Raw genomic sequence first — 22163 nt, forward strand, 5'->3', positions numbered from 1 at the left:
TCTGGATTTCCAATGAAATATTTATACAACCCAGTTTGCCAAGTAAGCGCCTCTTGTTCTACTTCTGGTAATACCCAGGTGCTGAAACTGAGGAGCGCAGTAGGTCCCTTGTGTAATTCTGAGTAAAGACCTACCCTACTGAGTCGCTAGAAACTTGCCTTGTCTGCAGCAAGTTGGATCAGGCCCTAGCTTGAGTACACCATGAGTATAAACCAATATAGTACTACTTGTTGTTTTTTTCTTTATCTGTCTCAAGGTGGTTTTAGTTAGTATGGCTAATAGCACATTCTCTTAATTACTACTTTTTTCTTTTCCTCTGCATGCCTTTGTGCATAACACCAGGAAATGACTTAATACTGACTCTGGCCGTGTATACTCACTTCTCATCTGCGTCTCTCTGGAAATTCAGGTATTATACTGTGGTGCTTTATTTATTTAGTAAGAGTAACAAACAGATGCATTTTTACAGGAAAATGTTGAATATTTTTATTAAGGAAGGGAATTAAATGTCAAACCCAGATTTGGGGGGACGTGCTGCCTTCTCAGCCACCCTGGCTGATGAATGCCTGCTGCCAGCACTGGGGGAAGTTCAGTTTTGCCCCTCATTACAAAGTCACACCAACACTGCCAGCATCACTGAGTTCATCGTAGTGTCATCGTATTTCATGATGTTCAAACTTCCCATTTGCTTGAACACACTGCATGGATCAGTCACTCCAAACTTCTTCCATGGCTGCAGCTTGTTTTCCCCTGACTTTGCAGTATCTTGTATGAACACACCACATAGAGCCTGTGACAGGACTGGGACCTAGAATGACTTCATGGCGCCTTTATTTCAACCCTAAGGGCTGAAATACGCTCTGTGCCTTCTGCATGTGCAACAACCTGGAAGCTGAGGAGAAGGCTGATTTCCCTTCAGATTAAGCTACTACAGATGCATTGCCGCAGGCCAGGAGCACACGAGCCCTGGAAGCACCTAGAGGTGCTGAGAGCCAACCGAGCTCGGCTGCGATTCCCGGGGAACCCGCAGAGGCACCGGGGGAAGGGAAAGGGGAAGGAGAAGGAACCGAGCGCGAAGCGCCGCGCCCGGCACCGGCTCCCGCTGCGGAGCCCCCACAAGCGCCTTCAGGCCTGGCGGCGGCGGCGACTATAATAACGCGCGTGCGCGGCGCCTGCCCATGGCGGGCTGAGGGCGGGCCAATGGCGAGGCGGGGCGGGCGGGGGGCGGGCCAATGGCGAGGCGGGGCGGGCGGGGGGCGGGCCAATGGCGAGGCGGGGCGGGGATGGGGCGGGGCGGCCACACCCGCTCCCCTCCCTGCGCTCCCGCCGCCCGGTCGCGCCGAGCTGAGGCGGCGCCGCGAGGCCGGGCCGAGGTGCCCGGAGTTGGTGCGGGAGTCGCGGCCAGGGCGGTGCCGCGCGCCCCCGCCGCCGCGGGAGGGCAGCGCCCCGCGGGCGGCCGCGTCGCCCCGTTGCCGCCGCCTATGAGGGAGCCATGGAGGGCGGCGGGGGGGCGCCGCCCGCGCTGGAGAAGAACGCGGCGGAGCTGACCGTCATGGACGTCTACGACATCGCCTCGGCCGTGGGGCAGGAGTTCGAGCGCGTCATCGACCAGCACGGCTGCGAGGCCATCGCCCGGCTCATGCCCAAGGTGGTGCGGGTCCTGGAGATCCTCGAGGTGCTCGTGAGCCGCAACCACATCAACCCCGAGATGGAGGAGCTGCGCCTGGAGCTCGACCGCCTCCGCCTCGAGAGGATGGACCGCATCGAGAAGGAGCGCAAGCACCAGAAGGTGCGCGGGGGCCGCCTCGGCCTGCCCCGGGCTTGGTGCTGGCTCCTTTGCTCCGTTGGCTTCTTTCCTCCTGGAAGTTTCCTTTCTCCTTCCCTTTCTCCACCCCTTCCCCGGCCTCCGCGTTTCCTTCTCCCCCCGCCCACGTACCGGCTCCGGCCTCTCCTCTCCTGGGGGGGTAACGTTGCTTCCCGCTAGGCCAGAAAACACCACTGCTGGTAACGCGCTTTTCCCTCCAGAGCCGCGTGTGACTTAGCAGTCAGCCTGGGCTTCTGTCGCGTAGGCAAGTCGTGGGAGGACCGAGTGAGTTCAGGTCAGTGTTAGAACTGAAGAGCAGGCAAGAGCGTGTCCCTGTGTTCCTGCTGCATCCTCTGGCGGTAAGACCTCGTCCCTGGGGCAGTCGTGGTGGCTGCTTCCCTAAATCCCTAAGCTGGAGATCGTTTCCTGTGTCCTGTTACTTCAGCATGACGGGATAGCAAGAGCCTTTCCACTTACTGCAGTGTGAGTGGCAGACCTGGCTCTTCAGACTTGCCCAGGCAGCTGATCTGAAGTTTAAAGAAATGGTCCTCCTGGCATGTGACTGTGCTAAGTCATTGCTGCTGCCTCCTTCCTTCTGTGCTTGCACGCACAGATGGAGAAGAGACAGGGAACTTGTGGAAGAGAGGCCTTAAACTTCAAGAGTTAGTTTGGGTTTATTTAGGAAAGTCTCATATATTTGTTTTTTGAGTCAGCTAAGCGTCTTCTGTGTAGCATATGAAAAATACAGAGCAATTCTTGCAACATATTGCAGAAGTACACTTAGTCTCTAGAAAGTCCTGGTAAGTCTCCAAAGGATGAAGTCTTTTACTGGCCCAAAGGAGAGTACAACATGTACCAAATCCATGTGTTTATCCCTCTGGTAAACCTCATATCTAACTATTTTAGTGGTTAGATAGCAGGTGTTCTGTTGTACTGCTCTTGAACTGTGCCTGGACCCCCTGCTAGCATCAAATTTGATCTTCCTGAGCTCAGAAGCGCTGCATGGTGAACCAGATACAGTTGCTGGCCATGGCAGCAATATCTAGTATGTTGGCACAAGCCAATATTCTGTGTTTGTACTCCTGAAGTCCATGCATGCATTAAAAGGCTTCCTAAACATGTCAACTGCATAACATACTTGTTAGGTATCAGCTTATTCCTTGCCGGTTACTCATCCATACTTCACCAATAACCACTTACTCTGCCAACTTTCCTAATAGTCACAAAATGAGTCAGGGACTGTTCAGACAATCCACACGAATGCTGGAAAAATATTTTAACAAGGCAACTAATGTGTATGCACAAATATAACACTTTTTTAAGTCTTCCCCTTTAATTCTCAGCCTGCTAACATAAGACTGCTCTATACATACACCTGGTTTAGCTCTGGCTGGGATTTCCTGAGCTGTTTGCACCTACTGGCCCCCAGATTCCCTGCCTTCTGTGCCTGATACTGTCACTAGTGGAGGTTCAGAATTTTGTGCTCCAGTTCCTTGGTTCTTCAATAGCAGTAAATAGGAAAATTTTCCAAGGCAAGCTTGAGTGTAACTGTGCATTTACAGTGTAGCCATACCTAAAAAATACAAGGCTTGATAGTTCAAGTTTGTGCATGTGTATCCTATTTTTCTAATCAATATGTTTATAACTGCAGCAAATGTGCTGGTTTTATTTTCTGAACTAGGTCAGCATGTTATTCTAGCTACCAAGGTATAGGCTGCAACATCACTGTAAACAGTCTAGATATCTGGTGAAATAAAGTTTCATGACACGTACATTTCTCTAAAGTGTTTCAAGTGAAGATAATGGTGATTCATGAAACTTTCTATGCTTCTTAATAAGCTTGCATACTTATAAATGACATAAAATTATTGCAAATCTATATAGTCTTTTCTGCAAATCTCTTAGCACACTTAGAAACATTATAAAAGGACAGCAATGCAAAAAGAATTGCTGGAATAAAATGGTATTTCATTTAGACTTAAGCATTAATAAGAATATAGCTTCCCATTAACAGAGCATACATTCAAAGCAGAAAACTATCCTGTTATCTCTCAGTGGAGCTTATTTTAGCCTAGAGCTGTGCTTGGCTGTTGTTTTCTGGATGTGTTTTGTTGTTAGGAAGGGGGCATGGTGGATGAATGGTAAAAGTTGGTGAATGACTCAGCCTGGCTTCAGTGATCTGCATGCAGCTTTTTTGTTGTTGTTGTTTTAAGTGCAAAAGGGGTGCAGAATGCCCCCCCACACGCACTGCAGAAATATGATTGATAGCAAAGACTCCAGGAAGAAGTAAAGCTCTAAATATGACTGGCTTTTCTTGAGGAGAGGTCTTTATATTCTCTGTCCTAATTTGACCTTTACGAGGATTGGTGACAGCTGCTCTTGACACACAGTGTCCTGACGAATGGGCCTTGTTGTTTTGAACAGTTTCACTGTCGCTAACAGAGATGTCACTTGGAACATTCCCTATAGAACAATTTATGTAAGAAGCAGCACAATTTTGTCTTGCATTCACTATTTGGACTAGGAGTTCTGGGTTTGTTGCACAGTATCATGTGCTCATCATTATTTTACATTTGTGTTTCATAACACAAATCCAGACTAGACAAGCTACTCTGTCAAAATGAGCATGCCTAATCCTGACCCTCCTAGCCCATGCTGTGATACTTCTGGGATATTTATAACAGCTGCTGCCCAGGATGCGGGAGGTAACTCCTGATCATGTTTGGTTGTCTTCTCTATAACAGCAGTCCCCTTAATCTGGTCACCACGTTAAAGAAGGGAATGAGAAGCCATTCTCAGGATAACTTGCATAATTGCATTCAGCAAATAACATAAGGAGACTTTGATATTCAATGGTTTTCTTGGTGCTGGCATGACAAAAATTGAGGGTAACTGGAACTTCTTAGAATATATCATTTAATTATTTTCTGTAGGAATCCTAGGATTGTTACTAATTTGATATGTAAATAGTCTGGTCAAAGGCTCTTAACATGTTTAAAAATATAAATGTGTTGTCCTGGTCTACCCTTTAGGAATTAGAACTGGTGGAGGATGTCTGGAGAGGGGAAGCACAGGATCTTCTTACTCAAATTGCACAGCTGCAGGAGGAGAATAAACAACTGATGACAAACTTGTCTCACAAAGACATTAATTTCACTGAAGAGGAGTTTCAGAAACATGAAGGCAAGTTTGATGTTTCAAATTCAGTACTTGCTTTTGTCACAAAAAGCAATACTCTATAAAAATATTTTGACTGGATATTCCAGCTTTTTTTGCTTGAGATTAATGCAGGACTTTTCTGTTTACCTGAATAGAAAAGCTCTGAACTGAGATGTTGTAAAAAGTGGGGGCATGAGGGAATTAAAAGCCTGAGCAGTTCTTTCTTTGTTCAGGAAGCATCTTTAAAAGTAAAGTCTAGCTTCATTTTTGGTCTATTGTTTTGTTTTTGTAGTTAGCATCTTGCAAAAAAACATTTTTTACACTCTCCTTGTGTTTTCTAATGCAAACAGAATAATCCATTCAGCATTGTTTATTTCACAGTGATGTGCACAAAAACAAGTACAGGTGTTGCTGTTTTCAGGATAATTGTTTGTAAAGCAGCAACTTGGGATTCTTTTGGCTGCTTTATACTAATTAATCCACCATACTAATTAATCCGCCATATGGTGATATTGTGGGAGAACATCTTGAGACTGATTATAGCGGTTTTACCTGCTTTTGGGTTTCTACACACATACTAAGACACTTCCAGACAGTTTAGAATAGGCGAGGGGACTCATACTCCAGGGAGTAAGTGATTCCTAAAGAACTGAAACCACTGATTAATTAATGGGCAGCTTCTTTCTTGAGACAGAATGAAGTTCAGGACAAATGATTCCGATTTGTAACTGCAAGTAGATTTAACTGCAGCAACTGGAACAGTTACTATCCTCATCTCTTACCCACACCTCAGCAAGCAGCTTTCTCAGAGGCAGATGAGCAGATGTAGATTCGTTCTACAGTTTGTAGTGTGTTATTTGAATTTGCTGGCTACTGGTTTCATTTCATGATACTGTACTGGGTTATAAACTGAGGAGTTGAAGGAATCACTGTGCGGCTTTGGGGATGAAGCAACCCTGAGCTGAGAGGTGGGGCAGATGGCTGAGAATGGTAACAGCTTCACTGCAGCAGCAAAACCTGCCTGTGATTGTGAGTCAATGTGGAAATGGGTGACTTTCTGAACTATTAGGACATGGGCAGGACTGTGGTTCCGTGCTCCATGCTGAATTGAACCCAGAAGTGGAGTACTGCTCACTTGCCCTGGGGAGATGCATGTTCCAAAGATCAGATTCTGGGACCATTAATACTCATTAGCCAAAATCATTGGTTTAACTTGTATCACGTTAATTTGTAGCAACCTCAGCTTGGGGCCTGCTATGTTAAACTTGCAACTGTTTTTCTTTTGGAATAACTTTCTATTAATGAATGGAGGCAAGTTTGTCTCGGTTTCTGTGGATAAGAAATGTCTAAAAGCATATAAACTGCTTTTCACTCCATCATTTAATCTGATGCATATAGAGTTTACATGCATTTACAGATGCAACTTTTCAAGCCAAATGCCTTTTTAGCTGGACTCACTTTGACCAGACTCCAGTTTTGATATCTCAGCATGATTTAGTATTGTGATCATGTCTCCCCTTAGCGGCTAACCCCGGGGATTAACAGTTTGCTGCTTACTCGCCAGACACTGGAGGGAGTTATTTTTAGCACAGCCAGCAGAGGCCAGTGATTTGGGTGTGCAAGGACAGAGATTCAATCCTTGCCAATTAACAGTCACATCAGAGTCCAGAGAGCCTCACTTTGCTGTAATGAAAGCGTTTATGAGAGAAGTAGCTGCAACACCATCTAAACAGGAGAGAGAGCATCATTCTCTGAGAGTCTGAGCAGAGCAAAGCTCATGTGAAAGAGGCATATGGCAGAGTACAAAATACACAGGAGGGTTTAGAGATGAATCTGCAATGTTCATTAATGCTACTCCTCCCTAGCTCAAACTGAGTGCTTGTTTGATGGTGCTGACTGACCAGAATATCCTGGTAAAATGCCATGAGCAAACTTGAGCCAACGTGAGGCAAACGGGACAAGCAGGTGGCTGCAAGAAGAGCTGCTGTCTCGGGCACAGCAGCTGTGGTAGGAGGGACAAGAAATAGGATGGCAGCAGACAGTTGTGTGAACCTCTTGTGCTTGGTTGCTGAGGAATCCACAGTCTGTTCCCCTGCAAAAGTCTAGATAGGCTTTTCTTCTGAGTATTTACATAGTGGCAGTGCTAGAGCCTGGCTTGTTGCGTTACGTTCTGTATAAGTGCAGTGGTAAACAGATCTCTAAGCGTAAACATGAAGGATGCTCATTTTTAATGTTTCTTATTCCTTTTTTTTTTTTAACTGCTTTCCTACTCTAGCAATTCCCAGGAAACTGCTGATAGGATGTGCATGGGGAAGCCAGCTGGGTGTGCCATTTAAGATCTTGCAGATAATTAGACTTTGAGTCATTTTGAAGATAATTACTTTACATTTAGGGCACTTAGTGACTTCCCTCCCCTCTTCCTCAATGCCTGGGAAAAATGGAAGGAGATGATGTGACTGTTTCACAAACACTTCCCACCTTTCCTTTCCCCTCCTTGTAAAATAAGAAGGATAATGTAATTATCTGAGCACACAATTGAAGTGCTCACCAAATGTTAGGCAGAGAAATGAGCACAGTGGGAGGAAAAGCAGTCAGCACTGAAATGGTACTTTATTCTTTAAATAGCACCTGCTATCTAGAGATCTCAAAACATCTCACAAGTACTAATGAATATAGCTGTACTCACCATTCTGGGCTCTTCCTGGGATGAAACTGCTGCTCTAAAATCTCACTGCAGTCCCTCTTTACCTCAAAGCATTTTTTTTTTTTTAAATATAGCTGACGTTTTAGGCCCCAGCCTTGTGACTGACTGCAGAACGGTGGATCCAGGAGCCTGCAGAGCGGTGTGTGGATACAGCAGTGGTCTGTGAGGAACTACAAATAAACAACCCTAGTGATAGGAAAGCTATGGGAAGATACCAGGGCTCTATTGTGTTATTGTGAGGGTCCCTGTCTGCTTGTGTTGTTTTGGCTCCATCCAGCTGGTATTTCCTGTGTCCCTGTAGGTTGGAAAAATGTCCAAGATCAGGGAGAGGTCAGAGCTGGGTGTAAGATTCCAGCACTCCACACCCATGCTGTGGTAGGAAAGTAAGAATCTCTTAAAAGAACAAGAAATGTGTGTCAGGGTGCAGCTGTCCTGCCTAAGGGCTATGAGCCCATTCCCATCCCAGCATGAGATCAATCTAAATCAGGGCATCTCAGCTGGTCTAGACCTAAAGGCAGTCCACCATAGTGAAATATTTAGACCTTGCTGATGTCAGATGTGCCTCTATTTCCTACATTTTTCACAGTTACCCGATTCTACAGGTTATCACACAGATAACCAAACTCCCTGGCACATAATGTGAACATCGCAGCAGAGGTAAAAACATTGAGGTAGCAAGACGTAGCAATATCACTCCACTGTTATAGATGCCTCTGAGGACTGTTAGATTTTTCAAGGACTGCATTGGCTTTACAGGGTGGATTGTATCACCTACGTCCCCTGTTACCCCTAAAGTAACCTTCTTTTCGTCCAAAACATCAGCCGTCAACCATCTCTTTGATTTCCACAGCAGGCAACTTTCAGAGCCTTTACCCAAATATTTTTCATTGTTATTGTTTTCAATAACTCCTGCTTGTCCTCAGTTTTTTTTTTTTTTTTTTTTAAACCAGGAATGTCAGAAAGAGAGCGGCAAGTCATGAAGAAGCTAAAGGAAGTGGTAGATAAACAGAGGGATGAAATCAGGGCAAAAGACCGGGAACTTGGACTTAAAAATGAGGACGTAGAGGCAGTAAGTGCTTCTGTACTTCCTTCTCCTTCTTTCTTACCCATGCTTCCATCATTCTTTCAAGTTAATTTAGAATTGGTAAGCAATGCCAGATTAGCAGCCCAGCATCTGAAGTGTTCTGCAAAGCTGTGGAGTGTGTGAAATAATCACCAGTTGCTAGTACAGGCACATACCTTCTGCTGTGTCTGGAAGGACTCGGGGCACTTGGAGGCTGCCTGGAAACCAGAGTAACAAGGAAGAAAGATGGGTGAGAAATGGGTTGGTTGGTGGTTCTTAAGGGGCTGATACTCTCAGATTTGTCTGTCCTGTCTATATCTGTGTTGTCCTTATCACCTCCACTCTGGGTTAAGTTTCGATTCTGAATTCCTTAAGCTCCCCTGCCCTTGAACACTGATTTTTGAACATGGTAATGGAAGTGATAGGTTTGCTTTTAGCTGGAGAATTTCCAAGGCTGGGGAAAAAGTGCCTCTTTTTACTCTGAAAACAACTGAAGAGGTTTTGATTTCAACTGTAACAGATAATTAGATATAACAAAAGTAATTAGAAAGATGAGGATTTTTCCTATTAAATTCAACAGGAACCCATTACTCATTCTTTAACATAATGTTTGGAATTTAACCTCCATGGCTGGTGGCTGAGTGGATGTTTACCTGTTATGTCAATGTTCTGTAGCTTCAACAACAACAGAACAGGCTCATGAAAATTAACCATGACCTGCGGCACCGGATCACCGTTGTGGAGGCGCAGGGGAAGGCGCTGATTGAGCAGAAGGTGGAGTTGGAAGCATACTTGCAAACCAAGGAGCAGGAGATGGGCACCCTGCGAGCAGAGCTAGGGAAACTCAGAGAAAAACTGCAGGGCGAGGACAGCCAAGATGGGGAAGAAATAAAGGTAAGAGGCACTGTAATTCTCTTTTAAACAGGCTTTCTAAGATCCTCAGAGGTCACATCAAGCATCCCTTCTTCAAATAAAAGTGGTTGGTATATGTTAGAGCCAACCGTGGTACGCAAGGACGTCCTTGTGTAGTGTACAGGGAAACATAAACATCTTTCAGCACTTTGTAACAGGAAAGCCCTTGCCAGGGGGACGGTGACCCAGGGAACAGAGCCCTCCTTCCTGGAGGGGAGAATCAGCCACATGGAGAGGGAAGTGCAGGGCAGCTCAGCAGTGTCATGTCTGGGTCAGAGAGCAGCAGACCCTGGTCTGTTCTCCTCTCACACTTCGCTATTTAGCACATGTCCTGAGGAGCCTGACCTTTGAATCAAGTGCTAGACTGCAGAATTCACCAGACACCAGAACAAATAGTTTCTGCGGAGGAGAGTGCATTTTTAGAAACTTTTTTAAAACCACTGCATTTGGTGCAGGAACTTACCTTTGGCGAAAGTAAGCGACGCAAGAGTCTTTAATCTTCTGGAGGAGGCTTAGTTCCTTGTGAAAAGGTAACAGCTGCGGAAGTTGCGGAGCTAACAGGTCTCTGTGTGCTTCTCTGCCCTCACGTCATTGTTTTCTCTGACGGTGTTTCCATCCATTGCCTCACTGCAGTTGTTCAGAACTGAACAACTGGAATTTCTTAATCCAGGTAACAGTCACATGACAGTCACAAGTGACAGGGAGGCTGGGATTGTAGGCTACAAAAATGAGAGCTCTTGGCCCTCACAATGGTTATGGCACTTGTGATCTGACTGCCCAGACTAAGCTGGCCTGTTGGTACCGAATCAAAATAGAAATATTTGTAGGCCTGTTTTACAGGAGACTGACTAGACCCTCTTTTTGCTTTTCACTTCCTGAGAGAATTTTGGCAGTTAAATGTTACTAGCACAAATGTGCATGGAAAGCAAAGGTACACAGGCTTGGGTACCTGAAAGAACAGGCAAAGTGACAACCAGCAAAGTGACAATTTGCAAAACGGCTTGGTGCTGAGACAAGAGCAGTAAGGATGGAAATTCAAGGGGAGCTTCACAAGGAAAAAAAGATAGAGCTTTATCTCTCTCTTTATGGTTCCTGCTGTTATTTTCCTTTGTGTTTATTTCTTTCCTTTGTGTGTACTTCTGCCTTATTCAAGCAAACGTGCTGTATTTCCTCTCCTGATACTGCTCTTAGAACAGCACAAATAGGAGAAGGAGCATCATGGTGTGAAGGAGCTCCAGGGAGCACTGTTATGCAGTTCTGTTTGGATGTACTAGCAACAGCGCCAGTATGAGCCAGTTAAGAAGCAAGTAGTGTTACTAGCTGCTGGTAACAGCAGAGAGTGAAACACCCAATTTGTTTGTAAGAGGCAGGAATATATATCAGAAAGCAGAGGCAAAGGCGGATGGGGTATTCTTGTCCCCCAGGGCATGTGACAGTCAGTGCAAACGTGTCCCTGCAGAGTTGGGCACGCACTGTATTAATAATGAAAGGGATGACTTCATTCCTGCTAATTCAGCCAGGAGCTCCTGCTTTGTAAACGGGGCTCTGGAGCCTAGGCCTGGAGCCAGCAAGAGTGAAAGTGTCTTCAGTGCCTGGAGAGAAAGGCTGCTTTCTTCCCCCATCTGTCCCCAGGCTCACCAGTTTCATGGCAATGGCACCTCTTCTAATTAGAGTTGTTCCCCATTCTCTCTGCCAGGATGACGGTTAGGCAGGAATTGTAGTGACAAGCAGAAAACTGGAATAGCTGCACACTCTGGAGTAAACACTGCTTGTTGGTTTCGGCCGAGGACATTTGAATTGGCTTCTTGGGCTTTTCTGGCTTGGGCAAAATCTGGCAAAAGGGTGACTTCTTTGGGGAAAGGTGTGGGGTGGATGTAAAACCGAAAGGCAAGGCATCAATGCTGAACCTAACCCAGTGGGATGGAGGGGAGGAAAGATGTACAATTCCTCTGAATGTTTTGTAAGGGTGCACCTGCCTTTATTTGTTGTTAACTTCATAAAAAATGCTAAACTGTATTTAAAAAAAAATGCATATGGATTAATGAATCAGACATCAGGGGTGAACTGGACAGAAATGGACAAGTGAGCATTACTGTGCTGTTTTGTCTTTGTAAGAAGAGGACTGCAATTCCGGCCCAGCAAAGTTTAACCTGAAACCACAATAGATCAATGGAGATCAAAACTGTTTCACAAGCGTGAGCTTGGCAGAGGGTAGAATCAAGCTTGCAAAAAATGGACTCTATGAGTCTCTGTACTTAGCTCTTCACATCTAGTTGATGGAGTTCCGTTTTGATCTCTTTTGAAGAAGCTGAGCAGGGTATCTCATCCTGCTCCTCAGGGATGCAAAGCCAGAAACTGTTACTTCAAAGCACTGCACTTCTTCGAGGTCTCAGAGCAAGTCAGAATTATTGTATTTCACCTGTGCATCTCCCATGAAGAATCTCTGCCTGCAGCAGAACACACCAGCTCCTGGCCTCTCCCTTTGCCTAATCGTTCTCACTCAGCAGTGAAGATGAGAAAGGGCCACAACTCTTGGATTGTTGTTTTCTGTTACCACTAGCAAAAAATCATTTCCAATCAAATGAAGTCTCATCACATTTGTAGTTTTGAAGCCTTGTGCTTTGAGGTTTGCTTTTTTCTCTCAGTTCAGAAAAAATCACAATTCCCAGCTGTTTTGAGGCACCTAAAACTGCATGGTGATTTTGGGACTGTTTATTCGAAAACCTTTTCCCAGCTCTGAGACTGAATTGAAGCCTTCCCTCTTCCACTGAGCTCCAGTGTCAGGCTCTTTGCTTCCTTTTCTGTGCCACTTGTCTCTGTATCTCTACCAATCTCTGTGCTATTTGAGGGACTGTTTTTTGTTTAATTTTGACAATAGGAGCTGAACCTTCAAGTGTTGAAAAGTGTAGAAATGTTTATATTAATGTAAAGATGTCTGGAGCTGTTTCTCAAAAGCTGGTCTAGGAGAGGATATCTACATCCACTGGTGCATTTTCCACTTGGAAAACCAAATGAGTTCTATGTATTTGGGTGGTTGCCAGTTAGCTAGAAAAAGCAGAGTTAAGAGTCTTTAAGGCAGTGGGATTATCCCCATCCTGCTGTGTCACTGCCACGCAGGAACGCCGCAGGACTCTCCACTCTGCCTCCTGCAGGTGGGTAGGGGCTGGCATGACTGACAGCATCTCTCATTTCAAGTGCTGGCCTCCAGTCAGCCTCTGAAAAGCATCACATTTCAAATGTTCTTTGCTGGAAGAGGGTGCCCTGTGCTTATTTTTACAGCTAGAAACCTTGCAGACCTCCTCAGGCTTGTAGCTGGCTTGCAGCACCTTGATTGTGAGCAGCCTTTCCAGGAGCTTGTGATTTCCCACTAACTGGTCCTCAGCTCTGTGCAGTGGGACAAGGCTGGAGGACCTGAATGATGCCCCTTTCCTTAGCACTGTGCTCACCCCAGCCATATTTCCACGAGCAGTTTAGCTCAGATAGTTCTTCACAAGTGCTGGAGTCTACCTGGACAACAGGAAGCAGCCCCGGAGGCTGGGAATGCAACCATGTCCCTAGAGGGCAAGCTGTATAAGCGTGTCATCGAGTGCTCATCTGCAGATGACTTCTACTTTGTACTTACATCCCTGGTACTGACATGAATCACGCATTTTTCAATACAAGCATTATAGAGATATGAACTCAAATCTCCACTTAATATAGTTATGTCCAAAGGAGCTTCCTCTCTGTGGGAGAAACTATCAGGATATTTGCTATCCAATTGTTCTCTCTCTCTCTTCTTTTTTTGACATATAAAAGGCTGATGTATAATTTACCTCATTTGTTAAAAGTATACATTCTGTAAACTGTCTTATCAAAAGTTAGACTGAGAATCTTAAACATGAGAAACAAATTCCTCCTACATTTTTTTCCTCCTAAAAATGCTTTGTTTCTCTTGAGAGGGTTTATTAGTACCAAAGGGGTCGAGAACTAAACTGATAAATGCCTAAACTTTAAATGCATCAGACTTGCATTCATGTGATGAATTTAAATCTGGTATTTCACTTCCTAGACAGAACCAAACAACGATGACTTTTCTGACTTATCAGAGTCAGAAAAGATGGCAGTGGACTTAAAAGATCCAAATCGTCCAAGATTCACCTTGCAGGAGCTGCGGGATGTCCTTCATGAGAGGAATGAATTGAAATCTAAAGTGTTTTTACTTCAAGAGGAGCTTTTATATTACAAAAGGTAGGTTAGATCTCCTACATGCTCCTCTCCTGTTGCATACTATACACGTAGCAGCTGTAGGGCAGGTCTAGAGACAATGAATGTGTTACTAGATAGTCTCTGGCAAGGTTATATTGCTGCAAAGGCTTAAAGTTTGTAAGCATAAAGGCTTCAGTTTGTATCTAGTTCCTAAAAATCTAAGGAAGATGATGTCCTTGCCTGATGTCCCGCTGAATCTTAGAAAGATTACAAGCATTTAATACACCCGGACTTAAAAAAATAAGGACTAAAATGGGTCAACATTTGAAACTGTAGTCATTGTATTCATTGCATTCATCTTCTTCATCCATTCCTCACCTTGTAACAATGGGAGGGAAATACTAAAAGGAGACTAAAGTTGATGGAAAGATTTCTCACTGGTTTCAGTGACCTCAGAGCAGATATTTTTCCTTTTTTCATCTGCAATACTACCTCAGCTTGGAGTTTAGAATTGAAAGTGCTTCCATGGCCTGAGAGGACAACATTAACTATCCTTTCTTTCTCTCCAGTGAGGAAACAGAAGAAGAAACTAGATCGCCTCAACCTACACCCATAATTCAGGCAAAAACCTCAACTCAGCCAGAGTCTGGAATCAAACGGCTGTAAGTAGTGTATTCTGTAAGGATGCTAGATAAATTCTGCAAATGCTAAACATTTCTTATGGATGGGACATTTTTTAAAGAACTTAAAAGTTAAGATGATTACATCCTTTATGTATATGGGAGAGATATTAAATGTCTGTAAATATTTTCTTTAGAAAAGGAGCACTTGCTAGGTTTTATGAAACAGCAGTTGGCTTTGGCCAAAACTTTGGCCATTTTTCAGTCTAGGTTTATCTCCTATGATACCTTCCATTCTCTGCGTGCAGGCAGCAGTAGGGAGAAAAACAGCAGTCCACATGTTTTTGTTGATGGGACCACAGTGATCAGCCCAAGAAGTCCACTTAATTCTAATTCTTCATTCCTAAGCATGATATTAAAGCTGACCAAAAGAATGTGTTGACATGGTCCGGTACTGCTGTTACGAGCAGGCGAGCTCTTAAACACAGACATCTGATTTAGCCAGAGGATGCTCTGGTCCAGGCCATCCGGTCACGCTCCAAAGGGAGGAACTAGCAAATGTGGTTTTATCTAGAGCACTGCTCTAGCTGTCCTAGATGTCCAAAACTGAGGTCAGTGCAAGGATTGTGGGGAGAGATGCTCCTGCCTCTGCAGAGCTCCAGTTCCTTAATGCCATCAGGTGGTGGACTGGAGCAGCAGTGGAATGTCACAGTCCCCAGCCAGGCAACAGTCATGCTTGGACTTTGCAAAGAGTATCCTTCACAAGTAAAGCAAACTGGAGATCTTTACAAGTTGGGTGTGGAGAACAAGCTTTCCCTTTTACCTCTCTCTGGCTGTATCCTGGCTTTCAATTCACTGGCCTTGCAGTGTATATGTGCAGCACAATGACCTCTGGCTTGCTGAACAACTGCCATGCCAGAGAGGATGCCAGCTTTTCTGGCTATAAAAATCCCCACCCTCCTCTGATGAGGTTATTCAGTGGTGCTGTGCAAACCCCAAGCATGTCATCAGAGGTGTATTTGCTCCTATGGGAGCTGGTTATAAAAACACAGCATCTATTTGTCTGTTGAAACTCCCCTCTTTTGTATTTATTTATTGCAGATTAAATATCTTAACGTTATAGCCGGCCTTTGGATTTTTGTGATACTGAAAGCTTATCTTCTTAACTGAATGAATGACTTTGGCACACTTACTTGTTTTTGCCTAAAAAGCCCTCCCATCCTGTCCCCATGACCATAACCTCCAGACTTTGTTTTTAATAGCAACAGCCCCATGAGAGGAAGTTCCGTTGGAGCATCAGGGCTGACCCAAAACACCGTAAAGTCGAGAGGACACTTTTAATTATGTTCAGTAAACTCTGTCTTTTGCTAGTGCTGCTGCCTTTTCTGAAAGACTATTTCCCCCCAAGTGACTAGAAAATACTCCTTGAGTTTGTCTTTAGGTTTTCATTCTATGGTATTAATAATACTTGGTCTCACAAGGTCTCCACTATGAAGCTTCTCTTCTCTTTTCTTCTGAATTTATTTTAGAGCTTCTTAAAGCTTATCCCTCTGTGCGGCCAATTTCAGTCTACATAGTGTGGTGATTGCAGCTTTCATGCTCAATTTATGAAGCAGGTTTGTGGCTGGGGCAAATTCTCCAGATTCTGATCACGTACTGATTTATTTATATCACATGCCAGAGTTTCGATGGAATTATGTAACCAGGAAGCTTTACTGAGGAGGAAAAGCACCAGGACTAAAAATGCTCCCTCTGTTTTGAGCAGAAAACATCCTTTGGTTTTCTCTTTAAGGATACATACTTGTTTGTCACTGATGTAATGCCTGAAATGGCCATAAGTTTTCCTCCTATTCTTGCAGTCCACAAAAGCTGATGTGTGTGATTTCTGCAGCTAACTGAATGTGCCACAAGGCATAAAAATAGAGATTTTCGCTACTGCTAATGATACAACAGTATTTGCTTGTTTATTTTTCTTTGAATCTAAGAATATCAGTAAGAGCAGCTATGCTGGGGAGAACTGCATTTGGTCACGAGTGAAATGTCTGTTACGATTTCCACTTAATCTTTGATTGACATTAGTCCACAGTTCAAAAAAATATTTGGCACAAGGGAGAACCTCTGAGGAGAACCCTTAGGAAAACAGAGGGTGTTCCAGGTACGGATGAAGGTGCGTTGGGAGGCTTGTGTGGGGCTGGCTGTGCAGGCAGCACCCAGCCAGCGTGCTCTCTCAGCCCCTAAGTTGCATGAGTTGTACAGCGTGCAGTTAAAAGTGCTGAACTCTTAGGAAGAAACAGCCTTGCTGCTAGCCAGCTAGAAAGAGTGTTGCTGCTAGAGCAGTTGCAAGATTTCAAGCAAGTATTTAGCTGCCTGCAGCTGTCGTATTTCTGCATGTGAAGAAATGCAGGTTTGTTTGAAAGAGATACCCAGGCCCTTTAACTAAGTAGCTTGCAGAGTGGGTTATTTCAACTGTGGTATTGGTTTTTAACTTAAAATTTTGCAAGTGTCACAGATGACAATCTTTAACTGTAATGCTGGTCATGTCTAACCCTATTTCCTGTGCAAAAATCCAGCAGCTACAGCAGAGCCCTGTTTCGTATTTCTTAACATGCACCTTCATCCTTCATTTCATTATGTATGTGTCTGTTTCTTGGGAAGAAGAATGTGCACCCTGCTCTGCATTGCTAGAGGTGGTAATACCTTGATGAAATTCAACCCAGATTGCAGGCTGCCTCACAACACAAAAGTGGTATCTTTTAGAAATTCTAAAACAATTCAAACTGTTTCAATGACTATTTTTTGCTAAAGAAGACTTTTTTCACTGAGGAGCTGTCTTGGGTGATGCAGAACCACCTCACTCTGTAACATGTCCTGTGTGGTAATTCAAAGTAACCTCGTGTATCTTGTTTGCCTCTCTTCTTTTAATGGAATGCCGTTTCTTTTCCTTGCTCCAGTCTTACCTCTTCTGTGTCTGTACTTTCCTGACCAGGATCTTTACAGCCATAATGCCCATGGTAGCAGCTGGAATGATTCCAGACGATCCCACATTGCAGCCAATACGAAGACTTGTGTCCCTTGTAGGATTTTTTTTTTTTTTATGTTTGGTACTGTGGTTTCCTTCTGCATGACCCCGTGTTAACATGTGCTGCTGGTTGCATTCTCATGGCCACTTGTGGGATCACAGAAGTGCCAAGTGCCAATCAGAATGACCAGGCAGTTCACAACTCATTGTAGCCCTCCATGCTCATCCTCAACTATTGACATTTTATCTTAATGCCTTTTGTCTTAATGTTACCATGCTAAACCAACCATTACTCCTTAGAAAAGTGTTTCTATATGCAATTTTAACCAGCATCTGTTAAATTTGCCTATTAAGCCTGCCTATCCACAATTCACACCAGTGCTTTTTTAAAATAAATCAGTTACAAACCACTTAGATTTACAGAATGTAATGGCTGATATCTGCATTAATTTCCAGTGTTTACTTTAGGCTGATGTTTCCATGTCTTAGAAGCTATGCACTGTAGATCTTGTCTCTGTTTATGAACAGAGTATACACTCTCAAGAATAAATTCTATCACCCTATGCTTGGTTACCCCTGGAAATTGTAACTGTTAATGCAGGCTGGTTTTGCATTATAACTCTGACTTTACTGATGACTGTATCTGCAGCAGCAAAACAGTGTTTAAATTGCTCTTCTTCAAACAGATGTATTTTTTTTCAAACATTGCCCATAAAACTTTTCTAGGCCTAATAGCAATCTAATAAGAAAGAATAAAAAAGCCAACCCCGTCCACTTGGTATGGAAAAATATTTTGTTAAAACTTCTGTTACTGAAAGAGAGGGAGGAAAAAAAAAAGAACTTTGATATTTGAAACTTACTGCATAAATACAGGAGTCCTCTGTGGACTTCAGCATACAAACATGCAAGACCAAACATCTCCAGGGGAAAACCTCAGTGACTAGATGCTTCCCATTCAATTTGGAATTGGATCTGTCCCTGCAAAGACTGATCATATGTGTGTGAATTTATAAACTTCCATGATGAAGGCAGTAGAAAGCTACCAGACTAATTAAGTGCAAAAGACTTATTTCACTATTAAGACTGCACATTTCAAGCCAGGAAATGCAAAAGTTCAGGTCCTGCTAGCAACGTTAGCTGTCTTGCATTGCACTTGTGTAGCTTTTTGTATCACTTTCTAGTCAAGCTTATTATTAATAATCTTCATGCTTACCTGCACATATGATAGGATGTTTTTTCAGGAAAGCTGCCTTAACCCTCATCTGACATTCAAATACAGCCTGTGTGACTAGAGATGTGGAAGGCAGAACTCCCTGGTCTGCACAAGGCGGCTTGAACGGTTGGGATCCTGGTACTGAGGGGAAAGGAAGGGAGTGCGAGTGGAGGCAGGATGCTGAGTGAGGGGCAGTGGGCACAGGGCCATGTTTATGCCAGGACAAATATTCCAGCTCCTGGTGGGGCTGGGTTCATGGGCGGACAATCTTTTCCTGAGAAACATTTAGCAATTCCAGTCCTAGATCAGGACTGCGTTATGCTCAGTACTGTGCAAGCAAATCGGTGTTTACCTCCTAAAATACATCGTTAAAACCAGAAGGAGAAGCAGCCAATTTGGGTAGCTGGAACTAAAACTTTTGCATTTCTCAGCACACTCAAACTGTACTAAAACCTTTTGTACTGAACTCATTACAAACATCGAAAAGATGATTTTGCTTAATCAAGTAACTTCACAGTACACAAAAATGATAGTAAGGATTTCTTCCAACTGTGTATTTTAGCTGTGTTGTCAGCTGGCAATTTGTTGTTGTTTTAAATGGCTGTTGGTTCATGTACGTCATTAACTTAGCACACCCAAGCTGTGCGACGGGAAATGACGTGCACATTTGTGTGCATTCGTTTAGAGCCTTCATCCTGCAAACTCTTGAGCACTTGTGTGCATTTATTCATTTATTTTTGCAGGAATAGGGCCTATGTATCAAAATTTGTACCCTTGGAAAAAAACTGAAGACCTACTTTCTTATGAATTTCCCTGCTGGCACCCTTAAGAATATTCTCTCTTCCTGCTGTAGGGCAAATTATACAGATTTATTGCTAAAGATACCACTTTACTTATGCCAAGAAACTAACCCGTATTTTGTTGCTTCTTTATCTCGGGGTTGAGGGAGGGGGAATATGCAGCATCTAAAATGATGTCTGCACCTTGTAGAGTCAGCAGCACTTAGAGCTTATTGGAAGCTTCCAGAGCAGAACTGCTTGAGATTGCAATGACTTCATCTCTAATAACATTTTGACATGCACTCCCATCAGGCTTCACTGCCTTGATTTTTTGCAGATGCAAACAGTTTTTTTTTTTTTTGCTCTGTTTTGTTGTGCTGTGTATCGTGTCGGGTGTTTGAAGTGTTTTCAAGCCAGTAAACAATCTCTCTCTCTCTCTTTTTTTTTTTTTTCCTTCTCCTTCCTTACTCCTCCTCCCTCCTTGGAAGGTTTAGTTTCTTCTCTCGTGATAAGAGACGTATGCAGGCATCACAGAGAAGCGTCCACTTCCAGGATACTTTTGGCGAATGGGCAAACTCAAATAAAGATGACTCCTACATGGAACAAGGACAAGAAGCCCTGCAGCATCTGTGACTAAAACCTTGAGGTTCAGCTTGCCACAGTAGGTCTCACAGTCTAGTAACAAGAAGCTTCTGTGAACAAATCCATCAGCTCCTCACTGCTGTTTGCCTTGCACACCTCAGTGGCTGCATCTCAGATGCACTCTTCAAAAGGGATCCCTCACTGCTTACTTGGTGACTGTTTGCCAGAAACAGGATCCAAGCTGTGCAATAAGTCACTGATATTGGGACATCGAAGCTTCTAGATGACTTGTTTTGTGCTGAATAACAAGTCTGTGGTCTTGCTCATGCATTAACTACAGTAACACAAGCTTCTTTAAACCAAAAAAGAGAGCTGTGCCATTATTAGAAGATTGTTTGCAGTGTACAATATCTACTGGCAAAGACTCTTTTATTCTGTTTTGTTAGACTTTTTGGTTGTTTGCTTTTTCTTAATTCTGTAAGATTTTTATTTTTATTTTTTTCTGAGAGGGATACCACAGCTCCATGGCAGGTCTTAGCACTGCTGTATTTTGTCAAGTTAGGTGGCATCTGCACCAAGCTGACCACTTGGAAACAACCTGATGCAAGCTGAGAAGCTGGAATAGCCTTGAGCGGGACAGGAAGGGTACATTTCCCTCGTTGTGCATAGTGCCTAACGCATGAGGAAGTCAAAGTACGAGGTGAGCGTGCCTTGCATTTTGCCAAGAGTTCTGCAGTATTAATGGAAAATGAACTGCTCGCAAAGAGGAATTCTAACACTTGATTTCTTTTTTCCTTCTTACCAAGGTCTTCCCCCTAGAGCAGCAGACAGCCACTCTAAGGGAGTTAGCTTCCCTTCCCACAGACACGTTTTGGGTAGAGTCACACTCCATTTTTCTTTCTCGATGAAGACTGCCTAACTTCAGCAATAGGAGTCCTCCTCAGCTAGCTGACATGAACTGCTTTAACTGACTTAGAGATGACCCCAACCCACACTTTCTTGCTGACTAGTCTAAACACTACCTGGGGTTGTAGAAGGGATGGATTCTACAAGCACAAGCTGCTCTACTGCTGTCAGCTGGGGTTTGGGTAACCTGATGTGCCAGCAGTGCCAGTGCATGAACACAGCTGAGCTGTCAGAAGGTGGGTTCAGACCCACTTCACATTAAGCATGTGAAGCCCCTGGGCTGGGTTCAGGTCATGCTTATGAAAAACCCCTCACCAAAGCCCTGTGCAACACAGATGCACCCTGCCCCATCCCCTCCACGAAAGCGGGCTCGGCAAGCACTGCTTGGGCAGGACAGGGCATGGGGTCCCTCACTAAGGAACGTGGTCCTGCATGCGGGTTCTGCACTGGAGCCCAGCGTTGCTGGGGAGCAGCAACTCTAGTTGCAACGGGGTCCTAGATAACTTCTGCTCATGGAACCCAGTGCCACAGCCGCGGGCTGCTGATGGCTCCAACCCCGGCAGCCAGAGGGGCTCTGAAAGGAGCCGGCTCTCAGGAGCAGCACGAAACAGGAGCCAGTGCTCAGGCAAAAGCTCTGCTACTCCAGGTGCTAATTGCCTGAGGCTCATTGCAAGGGCTCCTAGAGGAGAGCAAGCCAAAGGCTTTCGTACACGATGTTTATTTTCTGTTTTTAGTTTTGCTTGGTAAAGATTACGGTTTTTATGTCCCAGCATGGGTTACCTAACGTGTGGGCAGGGAATGGTCACGGCACACTGCTAGGAAACAAAGCATTTTTGCAGTAGTGGGGCAAAGGCTGGTCTGTTCCTGACTGTAATTGTGCTAGATTTTGAACCTTGAACTTCAGTGTGCTCTGGGTACTTTGAGTATCTTCTCTCCCTCTCCAACAAATTACAATTTTTTAAGTACCGGTTTCCGTACAGGCTCCGGTCAGCAGCCCATTCCCAGCAGTGTTGGGAATATATCTTAGCACATACACCTTAGCACTATACCTTCCCCGAGGGACCCATGCTGCTGAACTAACCTGCAACTCCACTGTTAAGAGAAAGAAATTGCAGGCCCTCCAGGTTGTCCCTGCAGTTCAAGGAAGAGGGGAAGGGAGGGAGGAAGGTAGCCTTATATGAAAGGCATCTATATTTGAGATACTGACAAAAACA

The 22163-nt window shown here is 44.3% G+C and overlaps 1 protein-coding gene across 3 annotated transcripts; it reads left to right on the top strand.

The window, feature by feature from the left end:
* The first annotated feature begins 1455 nt into the window (after window positions 1–1455).
* Window positions 1456–20498, top strand: RILPL1 (Rab interacting lysosomal protein like 1). 3 transcript variants are annotated; one of them, XM_010222152.2, is made up of 8 exons: window positions 1456–1789; window positions 4837–4987; window positions 8618–8736; window positions 9406–9624; window positions 13694–13872; window positions 14400–14492; window positions 17437–17524; window positions 19950–20166. In XM_010222152.2, exons 1-8 carry the CDS (start codon window positions 1493–1495, stop codon window positions 19953–19955), a joined length of 1152 nt encoding a protein of 383 aa, XP_010220454.1. In that variant the 5' UTR covers window positions 1456–1492; the 3' UTR covers window positions 19956–20166. The 3 variants fall into 3 exon arrangements, with proteins under 3 accessions (XP_010220454.1, XP_010220453.2, XP_088388649.1); XM_010222151.2 differs by lacking the exon at window positions 17437–17524 and having other exon boundaries at window positions 19950–20498; XM_088532523.1 differs by lacking the exon at window positions 19950–20166 and having other exon boundaries at window positions 17437–17811.
* The last annotated feature ends 1665 nt before the right edge of the window (window positions 20499–22163 follow it).

The sequence above is a fragment of the Tinamus guttatus genome, unplaced genomic scaffold (assembly GCF_059628265.1).
Source record: "Tinamus guttatus ecotype Peru unplaced genomic scaffold, ASM5962826v1 Tinamus_guttatus_pri_ptg000459l, whole genome shotgun sequence".
Lineage (NCBI taxonomy): Eukaryota > Metazoa > Chordata > Aves > Tinamiformes > Tinamidae > Tinamus > Tinamus guttatus.